Genomic DNA, 16,754 nt, shown 5'->3' on the forward strand with positions numbered 1-16,754 from the left:
GCCGCGCCGGGAGCCACCGCAGAGCCGAGCCGCGCCGCGCCGGGTGGAGGCAGGGCCCGCGCTCGGTCTGGACCCGGTGCCACGGGCTCACGCGGGGGAGAACGAGCTGTATCGTGGGGCGGGGCGGGACGCACCTGGCCATGCCGCCCGGGCGGCAGAGGAGGACAGGCCTCCGCGAGGGCCGGGGGGCTGGTGTGGTGGAAGGCCTCCCATTGGCGCGCCGGCCGGGAGCGCTGGCACCGCCTCACGGGGCGCGGAGGGGCTGGGGAGCCGGGCGGCAGCGGGTGAGGGGCGAGCGGGTTAGCGGGCGGCGGAGAAGGCGGGTGGCCGGGCCCCGGCAGTCCCTGCCCGGCGGTGGGGAGGGGATTCGCCCGCCTCACCCTCCTGTCCTTGCCCTGGGCTGGGTACAGTTAGGTACGGGGACGCCCGTGGGTTCCTGCCGCAGGTCCGGCGGTACATCCCAGTTGACCAGGCAACAGAGCCACTGAGGAATGCAGCCGGGCGCCGGCAGCTGGGCGGCGGTGCGGCTGCTGGAGGAGGGGCGGGGCTCCGGGCGCCGCTTTCTTCTCCCGCCGCCGGGGCAGGGGCAGGAGCCGGGGTAGGGGAGGTGTCCTCGGTGCCGCTTCCTCCGGGGCGGAGCGGAGCGGGGCGGGGCGGGGCGGGGCGGGGCGGAGCGGACGGGGGACGGTGGCGGCCCCGGCGCCGGGAGGGACACCGCCCCGCCGCGGGCAGGGGAGTTCACCCACAGCTGTGCTCTTCCGCAGGGCGCGTAGCTGAGCGCGGGGCGGCTCCGGCGGCTCCGGGGCGCTGGTGATGAGGGCGCGGAGCAGAGCGGGCTGAAGGTGAGGCGGCGATCATGACGGTGTTCAGGCAGGAGAACCTGGAGGAGCACTACGAGACGGGCGAGGACCTCGGCAGGTGGGTGCGGGCCGGTGCCGGCTTCGAGCAGAGGGAGCCGCTGCCGCTGAGCGCGGAGGGGCCAAGGCAGGCGCTGCTCAAACCGCCTGAAAAACCCCCGCGCCTCCTTTCAGTCCTGACGGGAGATGCCCCTTCTGAGAGAGGGGAGTGGGCTTTTAAGCTACAGCGCGTTTGCGCTTATAATAGAGGTCTGATGTGGGTTTGGAGCCGGGCAGTTCTTCGGTGGTACCGTCTCTGCTTGGTGTCCGTCGGGGTGCTGTGCGGGGTCAGCTGCGAAATGTACGGCTGGCTGCTGCTAGCCCGGCGCGTAGCTGAAAACGTGGTGGGTTTGTAGCCCGGGAGTTGGTGGTGTGTGTGTAGTGAGGGGCTCCGTATCTATTGGTTTCGCTTTAATAAGACGATTAAAGAAGTGAGATAAATTGCTTTTCATCCGTGCGGTGGAGATCACTTTCTGGGTATCCCTGTTAAGCTGGAAGTCGGATGAGGGGATGTGAGCAGAGCGCTGACGATAAAGCGTTGCCTGCCTGAGCTATGATGCTTGGGTGCTGTGTAGTGATCTCCTCTGAGTCCATGCTGTTAGTGATGCCTTGTTTTCTCAGTGCCTTCCGTGTTTAATTCAGTTTAACACTGAATTATGTTACGTGCAAGTCTCCTTTTCATCTTCCTTTCCCCTTCTTTCAGAGGGAATTCAGTGGTATTTTAGCACATCAGTATGGCGGAATCCTTTTGTAGTGTTCATCTCGGCAATTTCAAAGCTGAGGATCAGTGTTTCATTACCACAGGGCAGTGGACATGACAACATGCAGATGATCATGTGTGTGCTTGTGTGTACCTTTCCAGTGAAGGGACGAGTTATAACAAATGTTGTAAATGAGATACTGGCATGGGCAGGAACTTAGAAATACAACATTGTTTCTTAAAAAAAAAACCCAACCCTACCAAATAAATAAAAAACTCCTGCATTATTGGAAACTTCATTGGACTGTATTTAAAATAACCTTCACCCTACTTATGTACAAGTTTGTTGCCGTGACTTGTACAGGTACATGATAAATACATACTTTCATGTTGTGTTCTGGGTTGGCTTTTTGTATGTCTAGAATGACAGTCCATGTTAATATGTTAGTAGGACGGTGAAGTCATATTAACTTATTGGACGTCATGTTAGAAAGACATGTTATCGTGCCAAGCCACAGTTTAAGTTGTGAGGCCTAAATATTTTGTTAGGACACAAAAAATTGTTCGATTTAATTTCCGTTCTTCTTGGCAAGAATGCATGAAGTGTTCTGAAATTTAGTTTTAGGCGTCTGGACTCTTAAAAATAAAACTATGCTTGTGCTTACAGACACAAATACATGGTTTACTTTACAGAAGAAAATAAAGACACATCTAGAGATTGACCTATTTTCTTAAGGCTCTTCAGGGAGAAGATGATGTCGGTATTCTAGTTTAGAAGGTGTTAAGGTTTGCGTAACCTCTCTCATTTATTTTAAAGTGTCAGTGCAGTGTTAGGTCCCCAGTACACATTTATAAAAGAGAGTAATTGCCTTAGGCCACTCACATAAGAAATGCTTAAATACATGGGTATTTTTCCAGACACCCTTTGGAAGTCATGTTGGCTCCAGAACACAGCAGTGAAGACCAAGCATGTCATTTTTACAGAATGGGGAAGTGCAAACACTGAGTAATATTATAAAGAAAAAAAAAAGTGTTTTTCAAGTTGGCAGAATACTAGGAGGAGCGTAGTAAAGAAATGGTATATTAATGTGGTCTGTTATAAACATGTTATTATGGTACTGAGGTTGTTCTTGTTCATCTCAGTGCTATATGAGGTTGGCATGCAGTTTGAACTTATAATATTTTACGAATATTAAAGAACTTTAAACTCTTTTGTCTCTTCCTTGAAAAAAGTGAAGAAAACCAAGAACCTCATCAATTTTATATACATTCGTGAGAAAATGCCAGTGGGTGGTAAAACATCACAAAGTGTTTGACAGGGATTTTGTGTTAAAAGTGCAGTTATTTAAAAGGGCCAAAGCTTTCACTTCAGCATCGTTTATTAAAAAAAAAAAAAAGATTATTTCACTGCGAGGTGTTGCCATAAAACTGTAAGAGTAAGCAAATCTTAGGATAGTTGTATGGTTTACTTTAGTGGTGTTTTTAACTTCTTTTAAAGCTTAAATTTCTGTGGTTGCTTGCAGTACTGCCTTGTAAATCCCATGAGTTTCTATTCCTCCTTTACCCCTTATGTAGGTTTCTCACCATTACTTTGCATACAAATGTAGTTGCAGTTGTCAACACTGAGGCTCAAAACTCAGAAAGCTGTGAATATTAAAAACACCTTTTACTTTAAAATTTCTTCTGTTCATCTGAGAGCCCACATCATGATTTAATACTTGAGCTAAGCAATGATGAAAGGTTCTATTTTGCAAAATCAGCCTTCCCCCCCCTTCTTAGGAAGAATTCCTTTATTTCCTCTTGCTTTGCTGCAGTCATGTAACAAACAAGGTGAATAAATGAACAGGTAAGTTTCTCTTGTCAGAGGTGTGTTTGAATGAATGGATCATGAAATTCTAGGCCAACCTGCCTTCTGAGAAAGCTCAGCGAAGACGCATATACTCAGAAATTTTAATAATCTTCACTGTTTTCCCTTGTAAATTATTTAGCAATCTTTAGTACTTTGTAATACTTCTGACAGAAGTGAGAATAAAAAAATCATTTTAATAAGAGTGATCTAAAAAAGATGTGTTGGTGAAAGCAAATGGGTTGTGTAAATGAAGTTTTTGATTGAAACGGGTAATGGAGGTTTGAATACTGCATAAGAACTAGAGTTGTTGGAAACAAGGAGAAGGGATAATGTGCCTGGGCTGAAAATGCACTTTCTAGTTTTCTGGCATTTCACAGTGCTTTTACAGAAAAGAGTAATAAATGGTTCTCATCCTTTTACTAAAATGTTTAAGTTTTATTCCATTCTTTTGGTTTGTTTTGATTTGTGCCTGGGGAGAACAAAGGAAAATAAAGGCACTTGAGATTGTAAATCCTGACAGGATCACCCTTACTTGTCTTGCCTGTACATGATTTCTTCTAACACATTTGTAAATGTTCAGGTTTGTTTGTCTTAAGCTTTTGTACCAGGGGAGTTTTGTGTGAGACTTGTGGATCAAATACTGTCTTTAGAGTAGAATGTATACAAAGACACTGCTCTTGGTCAGTGTTATGTTGCATTGTGTACACTTTTTTTGTCTTATAAATCTGGAGTGGTACCTGTTACTTGGCATTGTTCAGATGCAGGCTACCTCCGGACGTGTTGAGTAATTATCCAACCATGAAATGTCGAGTGGTGGTGGAGATTATCGTGAAAAGGCAAGAAATATACTCAAGCTGTTCATTTTAATTCTCCTGCAGTTGCAGGTGATGCGACCGTGCATTTCAAACATGCTGCTGCAGTGCTTTTACTCCATTCCACCCAAAAGACAGGAATTCAAGTTTATCAGTATTTAAAACCTGCACCACAAGTGCAGACTCACTCACAGTGAGCATGAGCATGAAAAGCTTAAATAGATCAAATTAATCAAAATACTAATTTATTATTTTATTTTTTTGTAATCCTCCTATGACTGGCCTTACTTGGGAGTTGCTACACACTGAGAGAAATGCGGCATTGCTTAAATAATTGTAGGGAGACATACCCAAACAAAGCTATGTTATCAATGACATACTGTGTCTTATTTATGTGAATTGAAGGTATTTAGACCTTGATCTTACAAGCAGCTCCCTCCTCCTTTAGCCCCACTCCCCTGTTCGGGGGTTTTTTTCTTTAAACTTCCACATGCTTCCTAAAAGAGTTGCAGATTATTGAAATACAGCTTTGGAATTGAAGAATGGTATTTGCATTGCACTGTGGTTTGCAATTTTTAGATTCTTGTTAATGCAAGGGGGAGTTATCATACCCTTAAACTTCAAGCTTGTTTGGACTGCTGGACTCACCAGGGAAACACCTACAACTTGTTGAATAAAAGCTGTGACGAATTTCAGCAGTTTTGGAAACTAGTCTGTTTCTGCTTGTAGCTCACTAAGCAGCCATGCTCGCAGTAAAAAGCAGTAAGCTAACTAACCCTGCTATCTAAGGTATCTAATCACCTTATCAGTTGTGAGAGAAAAATGCAAAGGATAACATGCTGAAGATGCTGATAAGAGAGACCAGGGAGCTATGCAAATGTGTATTTACAATCTGAAAAATGTTCTTTTACCTTCTTTTGAGTGTTGAGTGAAAAGAGAGGGTTTGTTGGTTTTTTTTTTGTGGTTTGGTTTTCTTTTTTTTTTCCTCCCCCTGGATGCTCAAACTGATTTCTGTAGTAAACAGGAACTATGTAGGCAGAACATATATATATATATATATATATATATATATATATATATATGCATGCATGTATGTGGTTTTGGTTATTCACATATCAGTTTTCAAAAACACAGCTTTTTAGAACAGCAAAAAAGTATAAACATGAAAACAAAAATACTTGGATGGCAACTAGAATTTGTACTTCAGAGTGCTTTTCAGGCTTGACATTCTAAACTAATCTTGGTAAACTAGCCAACGTACTAAAATTGTGTGAGTATTGTCAAGCTCCATTGTCATATGTATAGGATGTGAAATTCCTTTGAGGTCATACTTCCTTTCAAAATGGTCACATTTGAAATCCATGGCAACCATCTTTAATAATGTTAGAATATAACATTTTTTCCTTGGAATTACCAGGTCAGGAAGTCATCTGGGGGGGAGGGGTGGGGTGAGGAAAGCACTGTGAAAGATGATCTGGTAAGGCTAAAAGTACTGCATGTAGGTAAGAAATTTTTAATTGTGATACACTGAAATTTCCAAGTTCTGTTTTTTTGTTTTTTTTTTATTCTCTTGCTGTAATCTCCTCTCCACTGCTCTATTAAGAGGCATGTGTTAACCTTCCCTCTTATATGGCGATGAAATGGCTAAATACTGAATATGAATATGCAGAAGATGCAGGCCTCTGCAGTACTGTTTCCTATGTTATTTGTACATACACAGCAATAAATACTGCAAGCATGGAAGACGCTGCTTCTATAGCTATGTGTGTGTAAATTCTGGTAGAACACAATAATTAATTATAGTAAACTGAGTGGGTTTTATGAGTTTTTCAAAGGCCTTGCGAACAGCCCTGAAAGCATTAGCCACCAAGCCACTGTTTGAGCAGGAAGCCTGGTTGGTGTCTTTGCGTGCCTTTTTTTGGTTTTGAGTTGAAAATTTCAACATTTGGATTACAGTGAAGAACTCTTACTGTGCTGTTTGTGAACCTTGTGAATGTTGTATTAGCCTTATTATCTCTCAGAGGAGAAGTTGGTTATTCTCTGCTTGTCTGCAAGTCTTGGCCCTGGTGGTTGCGTGGGTACTGAAAAAGAAGGTCTCTTAACTGGGAAGCGTGGTGGGAGGAACTGTTCTTCTATGTCTCAAGTCACTTTACCTCCCAGCCGTGCCTCAAAATGCCTCCTTTTCACAAATGCATAATAACCTGCAAGCTGCTGATTGCACAGGCTGCAAGAGGCTGTCACCATACAGTGCCACTGATGGCAATTACTGCCATATAAAATGTGCTGAGAGGTTTGCTTCGTGAAAAATCCAAGAGGTGCAGATGCTTTTTGGGTGTAACTGCTTGGTCTTGCTTAGTTTATTTCTCAGTCTGGGGGAGAATAATGCCTGCTTTGTATGCCTTTTAAAATGAAGTGTAATTAAAACTAGAGTTTGCTGATTATTCTGTGCCTTCAGTTTAAATGCACAAATCTTTGTAAATCTAAACTCATCAGGAAGTGGGTAAAAATGCTTATGTTTGATTACTCTTCTAACCAGATTTAGTGAGGCACAGTCAGTACTGGAGCTTCTTTGATAGGGATGTGCTGAAGCTTCCATTCTGTTTTTCTGTGCTTTGCTTTTTTGTCCTTCTGTGTTTTGGGGAGTGAAGGGGTTCGGTGTTTCTTTTTTGCTCCCCATTGTCTCCCTTTCCAGATGTTCCAGTATGTCATTTCCTCTGCTGGAGCTGTACGTACCAAACAGAAACTGACCCCTTTAGCTTAGGAAAAGGGAGGCTGAGGCCATCCTTTCATGAGAGCTGTGTGCCAAGCTCAGCCTGTGCTGTTACTGGCTGAAAGCAGTATTACTTTCCTCTGGTGTGTATTTTTGTGGGTTTCCTTTTTGTTTTGTTTTGTTTTATGCAGTTGTGCCATTAAAGGGGTGGGGGGAAGAAGCACCTTATATCTAATTTATGGCAGCAGTGAACACTGGGATCAGCTGAAAGCACTGTGAAGTCTCAGCCTGCATGGAATTGTGATTGCCTCCATAAATCTACCTCAAGTTAAATAGGTAGCAGGGCCGAAGATACTCACTTTACCACAAAGGTGAAGAACATAAACCTGCAATAAGGAAGTTAAGCTAGAAATTAGAAGAATGATGAATGGTGCAGTGGTTCTAGAGTAGCCTTGACAAATGATTGTTGCAGTTGACAGAGATATTCAAAAGAGTATCAGTTTTTGTAGGAAATTGTATGTTTCCTGTGAGACCCACAGCTGTGCTTAATGGCTTAATGCCCTTCTGTTTTTCACTGGCTTGCTTAGCAAACCTGTGCAACTTGTTAGGAAGATTATACATTCCAAGGAAAAGGTGCCAGTCAAAGCAGTGGATCAGTAGTTTCTATTTCCTGGGTGGTAGTAACTTGCGTAGTTCTGTCTCAAATAGCTGTTGTCTCTCAAACTGTGTTTTGACAGCACTGGAGGAAGATAGGTGACATAAAGGAGGATCATCCACAAACCTGAAAACTGTTCATTGACTTACCATGCAGTATAGTAGATATACTATATATAACTTAACCATCACTAGTTCATGACAGATCTATGTGGAAGCCGAGAGAAGCCTGGACAAAGCCCAAAGATCTTCAAGCAAGCCTAAACTATTTTGTTGTTTGTCTTTGTTACGCAATGAATTTTGGACTAAATTCACACATAAATGGTGTGAAATCTAGGGGAACTGGATTCTCCGAAGGCCTGTGCCAAGGAGTCCGATACAGGTAATGCTGTTGAACTCTTGAGATGTCATTACCTAGAGGGTGCTACAGAGAGAGTGGAGCCTGCATGTTTTGGTAAGTTTGGTGATGTTCCTGTTGGCTTTGGTGCACTTATGGAACAGGCTAATAGAAGAGATGAATTGTAGGCCACGTATCTCCCCATATCCTCATGCAATACCTTGCTACATCCTCCTTTACATGTTACCCAGAGCTCTTGTACCTCCATTTCAAACAGATTGCTGCTTTTCTACTCTAAAATGAAGAAGAAACGTGAAGGCACTGAAGCTGTGGGAAGAAGCCTCTTGAGAGAGCAGACTTAAGACTTTGGTACATTTAGCTTTGCACCACAAAGCTTGCAGTGGTGTGTTTTTTAAATACACTGGAAGAACAAAAATGCTTGAGGAAACAAAGAAAATTTAGAAACCAGGTTTACATTTAGTGTTCACAGATGAATCTGCAAGCTGGAAAGTGAGAGGCTGCTTGCTTCCAGGAGAGTGAACTTGTGGGACTTGTCTTTGAAATGAAGACAGTGTGACCAGGGAAGCTAAATTGTGTCAAGATTGAGCTTGTAAAATTAAAGGAGAGGATTGCATGATGGTGTCCTGGGGAAGGAAGAAGCTTGATAAGGATACAGTCATTGTGGATATATTAGGTCAGTTTTACCCCTCTCTTTCAAGGTTTCCAGACACACTGTAGTCCTTGAGGATGTTATTCTTTTGTATTAAAGGTGTTACATTTTTAGTGTGTTGCAGTTTGGTGGGCTTTTCTGATTGTGGTACACATTAATGTTGGGGAGAATGTCTTGTATTATGTTCTTTTACCCAAATCCAAAGTAGTTCACATGGTTTAGTTAGGATTGTTGTAAAACACTACATTGAGTAATCCACATGATGGTCTGCAATCTTATTCTTTTGGGTTTTACATTTTATTTCCTTCCCCTTCTTCCCTCCTGATTACACAAGCAAATGTCACAGACAGTTTTGGCTTCAAGAGGCATACTGTTGAGGAGGAAGCATCATTGCAGGGCTGCCCAGACCATGTGCATGCATTGACCACCATCAGCAAGGACCTCACAGTGGAGTGATATATCACTCTTTGTAAGAGTAAAGTCCCCAGTACCACCTGCCTGCAGGTGCAGGTAGCTTTGTTATGAAGATTAGATGATCTTACCTGTACTTACCTAAAAGAGAAACATCTCTTAATTACTGGGTGGTCAGAAACATAGGGGATATATGCAAAACTTGGAAGACTTCACAGTTAAGTGTAAATCATAACTGTGTGTGCAACCTGGTTGAAAGATACAGTTCAACTGAATTTTCTGCTGACCTGTACAGAGGAGTGAGCCTTTAGAAAGGAAAAAAAGAATGGCTTCATGCAGTACCATTCTGTTCGTGCGCTTCTTGCTTAAATAGAACGCTAAATTAGCCTGTGACTGGACTTGTGTACTGGAAATATTTGATTTCCGCTATATCTTTATTTGTGAGCAATTCATACTGTGTTTCTAAGCTTTCACAAGTTACTTGAGGAGCCCTACTTTCAGTCTGGTACATAGATTGGCTTCTGGGCTTTGGTCCATTTCCTGTTTTCTCTCAAGTATGAGTAAGTCATTGTAAGAGTTGAACTGCTGGATGGGTGTGCCTGTAGAAGTGTTCACTTTGAGAACCTATTCATGTGCCACAGGAACTGGTAGCAAAGGGCCGTTTTCCCCAGGTCACACAGTCTGTTGAGGCTGTGGTGTTTCGGAGTTGATACTCTTATGGGACAGAGAAAGTATGTTCATTTTCTGGAGTATTTGGTGGCTTATAACTCTTGTGATTATAGGGAAGCAGTGTGGGGACTCTCATCTCTTCTTTGTTTTCTAAAATTTTGAGTCTCATTGACTATTGCAAGGTTGAACTTCATTGCTGAGATGGTCCTTACTAATCCTGTATCTCTAAATGAAACTGAGAAAACAAATGCTTAAAATTTATAATTGTCTGTACTGTGTGTGGTGTGTGTTACTTGCTATTGTGCTTTGCCTAGTTATGTAGATATAACTAGGTGGAGTTAATTTTTATCTTAATTGATAATATTGTATTCTGTTCTGGCATGGTTTACAACTAAATCATTTTGCCAAGTTTAATGGAGATAGGGATCTGAGTTTTTTTTTCCCTTTATCCACAAAGGAAAATAAAATTAGTGGGTATTATACTTGGGTCTGACAGCTTTGTGGCCAAAAACTCAACACTTTCAATAGCTTTATCAACAAAACTGGCAGTTTGTTATTTCCTAAGAAAGCAAAGTTCACAGGAGTCTTAGATGGTAATAAATTTTATTTTTGTTCTGATACCTTATTTCTTGACTTTTGATTCCCTTATTGGGGCACTTGGCTCCTGTTACCTTTAATGAAGGGGATGCAGATGTAATCCTAGAGGTAGATATTTCACCTTGTCTCTGTGTGCTTTCCTCATCTTTTGAGGTGGGTTCTTTTGTATGCGTGGTTTTGTTTTGTTTGTTTTCTTGTTTGAGAGAGGTGGGCTGTAGGGAGGGACTGTGGGTTTTTTGGGGGGGTTGTGATTTTTCTTTCTGTGTGTTGTCATTTTGGTGGGTTTTCTCTTTTTTTTTTTTTCCCTTTGTTTTGTTTGGGTTTTTTGTTGTTATCATTGTTGTGGTTTTACCCACCCCCTAAGCTTACATAGACTTCAGATATTTTGGTATGGGACCTAGGACTTTTTAGGTGTATTATTTGTCTGGCAGTATTTTCTTATCTTCATGAGCAGGGCCATCTGCGCAGAATTGCTGTTGATTCCCTGGGAAAGGAAAACACATCACGGGATGGCTTAGTTCCTTATGTCTCATCTTTTCCCATTGCTTTTTACTTGAAAGGGCCTTCTGATAGCATTTACTTCACATTCCTGCCTAAAAGAAGGATTGCTTTCCCTGCTTTTGTTGCCAGTTAAAACATTAACTAGAGAACAAACCATTCCAGATTGTATCTTATAAAGCTGTCCCACTTCTGCTGTCCCTTTTGTTCCTTTAAAAAGAAACCTTTACATTACTGTCCCTCCTGAGAGTGTGTTGGTGCCTGCCCTACCTGCCTGCCAGCCTGCTTGAGTGTTTTTACAAGGTGGCTAAACCAGCCTAGTGTGGGGGGTCAGTGAATGGGAACGATTCTATTCCTCACTTGCCGAGTTATGTTCTCCTGCTTCTTCTGTGCTGGTGCTGGCACCATCCTGAGCACAGTCTGGAAGCAGGAGAGAATTACAGATTGCTCTCCCTGAACTGGGTCACGGTGGGCACCACGGGAGTGTCAGTGCCAGCCACAGGCATAGCATGGCAGGAAAGCATGCCAGAGGGATGGGGCAGCCTCTGTTTGTGATGGATGCTGGCTCAGTCTAATAACGCACACCATAAAGCTTGTGCCTCATGTGCTCTGTGTCAGTGTGTCACAGGTGTGGCTGGCTGAGACTGTGTGGAACAGCTGCTCTGAACTGGGAAGCAAAACTTGACTGTGTCAACCATGGGCAGCCATTGGTGACTGCATAGTCTGAGTATGTTTTCCTTCGCCAGCAGCCTGAGGGTGGCCAGGCAAGCCCTCCTTTGCACTGAGGTCAGAGGGGGCAACTTGGAGTATTGTTCTAAATTCCTGTGTTCTATGTTCTAAATTCCTAAGTGCCCGAGCTTGTCTGTGAGAAGGAGCAGTTGTGAATAAAGGCTGAAGAGCTAGGGAAGCAGACAATTATTTGGCTCTAAATAGCAGCTCATAAAACCATAATGTACATGGACAGTTACTAAGGCACTTGGTATGAGGTTTGTGTATATGACACAAATATGCTTCATTTGTAATTCCATGTCTTCTTAAAAAGCTGCCTTCAGTCAAGGAAAAGGAGTATTTTCATCACTGGTTTAAATTTTTTGGCCTAAATGTTGTGTCTGTAGATTCTATTGCTTGTTGGTTTTCTTAAGGATTTAGCTAAAATCAAATTAATAATTGGAGGAGAAAACACAGAAATTTTCCCATGCAAAAAATTACTCTGCTATCTTCTGTAGAGTGTAAGCTTGAGGTTGTATGTTTCTCATTGTGCTCTGGTACTGAAAGGTTAGTAAGAGACCTGTGGGTTTTATAGTGGTTCTTCGTACTTGATGGGAAGTAATGAAATACAGTGAAATACGTTCCACACCTTTTAACTCCATTAATTTCTTGGAAAAGTTGAGTCATAACCTGTTTGGGACTTTGCAGTCCTTCCTACCTTCTGCTTTCAGATTTTACCCTTTTTTTAGCAAGTGTTTGGTGAGTGATCTGTACCCTATCACCATATTAAATGATTTTTCAAATATACTGAAAAAGCAACATCTTCTTACATCAGCATCATTTAATGTATCTAACAGGTGCAGCTGTGCTGACAGTGTCATGCATTTGTGTATTTTTATTTGTGGCCATTCAAAGTAGATAGCTTCAGAGTCCATATCTGCAAAGAAATGCTGCCTAGAGGCACATTGTTATTGCTCATTAAGATCATAGGTCATGTGCTATAAAACAAGGAGGTTCTTAAAAGGTGAAATAAAGGGAAACTGCTCATTGTGATGAAAGAGTGGATGGCATAACTGAGATCTGGTAAGCGTTATCACTAGATCCTTCCTCCTCAAGCTGAAGGACAAACACGCACTGAAGGCATGCTTCAGAACTCATTGGTACAGAAGAGAAGCGGGAAATTCAAAAACATTCTATTTATCAAATAGCAGCGTCAACAGTCTTTAGCATCACCAAAATGAAGTTTGTTCTGCATGTGTATTTTAATATTCAGCCCAGGCTCCTGGTTTAAGAATTTCTGAGCAAGTGATGACTGAGCTTCTGTGCTCAGTTCTGAGTCAGATGTACATCGTGTACTTCTTTTAACATATACATATAGCAAAACTAACCTCTTATTTAATATTAATAGCTAAGACAGTTTACAAAGTTCATGGAAAGTCCAAATGGGGTGGAAATTGAAGTACTAAAGAACAGTAGAAGCATTTAGAATCCATCTCTGGCTTTAAGTACTGGTACAGGATATTATGGCCTTTATTTATATTGATACATACTTAGTCATTGATCCTTCAGGTACCTGTGCATAGGAGCTCTTTTTTTAATCCATAAATAGCAGTAAGGGTAAGACTTTGCTTGAAAATCTATGCATTTTTCTGCATTATCTCACCTTTCTAGCTGTCCTGGGTTCAGCAGTAGCAGTCATGTTTCTCCTTTGTGGTAGCTGGTGCAGTGCTGTGTTTTGACTTCCAGCCTGGGAACAGTGCTGGTGATACCGATGTTTTTGGTTGTTGCTAAGTGATGTTTACCCTGACCAAGGACTTTGTGAGGCTCATGCTCTGCCAGGGAGGAGGGGAAGCCGGGAGGAAGCAGAGACGGGGCGCCTGACCCAGGCTAGCCAAGGAGGTATTCCATACCACAGCACGTCATGCCCGGGGTGGGGGGTAACTGGGAGTTACCCGGAAGGACACGGGCTTCCGGGTGGGACTCGTTTCTTGGCGGTGGTATCGTATTCTCTTCCCTTGTTATTTTCTCTTATCATTGTTGTCGTTGGTAGTGATTTGTGTTGTACGTTAGTTACTAAACTGTTCTTATCTCAACCCATGGGAGTTGCATTCTTTTTGACTCTCCTCTCCGTCCCTCCAGAAGTAGGGGAAGGGCAAGAAGGGGGGGGGAAGTGAGTAAATGAGTTGTCTGGTTTGGTTTAAACCACAACACTAGCTTTTTCATCATAGTTGTAGTTATTATTTGAACTGTTAGGGGTTGGGCTAGATGACCTTTGAAGGTCTCTTCCAACTCAAACTATGCTGTGATTCTATGAACTGCTTACAAGTGCAAGTACTCTGCTTTTCATATGATAAGATAATTTCTGAAAAGACTTTAGCGGATGTACATATATTCAGACCAAATGGGTTTCAGCAAGCTCCAGCCCAAGCACCGTTAATAGGAAATGGCTGACATCCAGCAGCCTTGGGAGTTTTACAGGCATACATATTCCCTTAGCTTATACATAACATATAACTACATCTCAGTACAGACTTCACACTGGTATTTTAAATAACCATGTCTATGAGTAGACTTCTGTCTAAATGATTTTCTTGAGTACTTGCTTGGGCAAATAAGATCATACCTAGTTCTTCACATTCTGTAGTCTGGTAATCACTTAAAGTGCTTGTGTTAAGGGACTTGAGACAAGGGACCTTCTCACATTGTTTTTGCCTCTCCAGGTTTTACAAGAACGATATGTGCATGTTTTAGACTCACTTCACTTTCATACTGGTTGTGTACATCTTGTATTTGTCACATGGTATAACTGCTATACATTTAATGGAGTGTTTTGGTTTTACTTTCCCTGACTGCATTTTGACAAAGGGCCAGCTCCAAAGTCTTCTAGAACAGATCATAGAATCATGGAATAGTTAGGGTTGGAAAGGACCTTAAAATCATCTAGTTCCTACTCCCCTGGCATGGACAGGGACACCTCACACTAAACTATCTCACCCAAGGCTTCGTCCAGCCTGGCCTTAAACACTGCCAGGGATGGAGCATTCACAGCCTCCCTGGGCAGCCCATTCCAGTGCCTCACCACCCTAACAGGAAAGAATTTTCTCCTTATATCCAGTCTAAACTTCCCCTGTTTAAGTACTACTTTGTCTGTTTTACAGTTTTGGCAATGTACATGTCAAAGATCAGTGACTTGGAAATGTTCATTGAGAGAGAACCACACAATAGCAAGATTCTGTCAGTCTGTACTTGCATTCTGTGAACTGTAGAGTACAAGTGAGAGAGACAGTAAGAATGTGAAAGCGTAGTTTAGCACTGCTATGTCAGTCATCTATATGTCATCTCCAAGTGACAGAGGAGCTGACAAGGAGAGGTGCCATGCTTGACCTTGTGTTCACCAACAGGGAAGGGCTCGTTGAAAATGTGACACTCCAGGACAGCCTTGGGTGCAGCGATCATGAGATGGTCGAATTTGAGATCCTCAGGACAGTGAGAAGTGTGCAGCAAGCTCACTGCCCTGGACTGCAGGAGAGCAGACTTTGGCCTCTTCAGGAACCTGCTTCGAAAGGTTCCATGGGATATAGCACTAGAGGGCAGGGGGGGCCCAAGACTTGATTGATATTCAAGGATCACCTGCTACAAGCTCAGGAGTGTTGCATCCCAACCAGAAGGAAGTGCAGCAGGAAGGCCAGGAGACCTCCTTGGATGGATAAGGAGTTGCTGAGGAAACTTCGAAGGAAAAGAGAGGCTTATAAAAGGTGGAAGCAAGGACAGGTGGCCTGGGAAGAATACAGGGATGTTGTCAGGGAAGGTAGGGACCAGGTTAGGAAAGCTAAGGCCCACTTAGAATTAAACTTGGCTAGGGATGTGAAAGGTAACAGGAAGAGATTCTATAGGTATGATGCAAATAAGACAGACTAGGGACAACTTGGGCCCCCTCAGGAAGCTCTCAGGAGAGCTGGCTACCTTGGATTTGAAGAAGGCTGAGGTTCTGAATGAGTTCTTTGCCTCAGTCTTCACTGGCAAAGGCTCTGACCAAACCACCCAAGTCTTGGAAGGCAGACGCAGGGACTGTGAGAATGAAGACCTTGGGCTCACTGTAGGAGAGGATCTGGTTTGAGACCATCTTAAGAACCTGAACGTGCACAAGTCCATGAGACCTGATGAAATCCATCCATGGGTCCTGAAGGAGCTGGCAAATGAGCCACTGTCCATCATATTTGAAAAATCATGGCAGTCAGGTGAAGTTCCTGATGACTGGAAAAAGGGAAATATAACCCCCATTTTCAAGAAGGGGAAAATGGATGACTCAGGGAATTACAGACCAGTCAGTCTTACCTCTGTGCCTGGCAAAATCTTAGAGCAGATTCTCCTGGAAGGCTTGCTAAGGCACATGAAAAACAACAAGGTGCTTGGTGTCAGCCAGCATGGCTTCACTAAGGGGGAATCCTGCCTGAGCAATGTGATGGCATTCTATGATGGGGCTACAGAACTGATGGTCAGGGGTAGAGCAGTTGATGTCATCTACCTGGACTTGTGCAAAGCATTCAACACTGTCCCACACAACATCCTTGTCTCTAAATTGGAGAGACATCAATTTGGTAGGTGGATCACGCAGTGGACAAAGAATTGGCTGGATGGCCTCATGCAAAGAGTTGTGGTCAATGGCTCAGTGTCCAGCTGGAGACCAGTAACGAGTGGTGTCCCTCAGGGATCGGTGTTGGGACCGGTCTTGTTCAACATCTTTGTCCCTGACATGGACAGTGGGATTGAGTGCGCCCTCAGCACGTTTGCCGATGACACCAAGCTGTGTGGTTCGGTTGATAAGCTGGAGGGAAGGAATGCCATCCAGAGGGACCTTGACATGCTTGTGAGGTGGGCTGATGCCAACCTTATGAAGTTTAACCATGACAAGTGCAAAGTCCTGCACTTGGGTCAGAGCAATCCCAGGCACAGCTACAGGTTGGGCAGAGAAGAGATTCAGAGCAGCCCTGCAGAGAAGGGGGTGTTGGTCCATGAGAAACTGAACATGAGCTGGCAGTGTGCTCTCACAGCCCAGAAAGCCAACTGTATCCTGGGCCGCATCAAAAGGAGCGTGACCAGCAGGTTGAGGGAGGTGATCCTGCCCCTCTACTCTGCTCTCCTGAGACCTCACTTGGAGCATTATGTGCAGTTCTGGTGTCCTCAACATAAAAAGGACATGGAACTGTTGGAACAAGTCCAGAGAAGGGCCACGAGGATGATCA

At 43.5% G+C, this 16,754-nt stretch overlaps 1 protein-coding gene across 2 annotated transcripts in view; it reads left to right on the forward strand.

Annotated features, from left to right (window-relative positions):
• Positions 1–687: 687 nt before the first annotated feature.
• The window catches only part of DAPK1 (death associated protein kinase 1), a 90,842-nt gene continuing 74,775 nt past the window's right edge, over positions 688–16,754 (forward strand). For both annotated transcript variants that reach the window (XM_061456304.1, XM_061456303.1), the window contains exon 1: positions 688–918. In XM_061456304.1, coding sequence (XP_061312288.1) covers positions 857–918 — 62 coding nt within the window. In that variant the 5' untranslated portion in view covers positions 688–856. The remainder of the gene's footprint in view (positions 919–16,754) is intronic.

This window comes from Pezoporus flaviventris, unplaced genomic scaffold (assembly GCF_033815535.1).
Source record: "Pezoporus flaviventris isolate CSIRO_AGI_PZ_B2104156 unplaced genomic scaffold, CSIRO_AGI_Pfla_v1 ptg000022l, whole genome shotgun sequence".
Classification (NCBI taxonomy): Eukaryota; Metazoa; Chordata; class Aves; order Psittaciformes; family Psittacidae; genus Pezoporus; species Pezoporus flaviventris.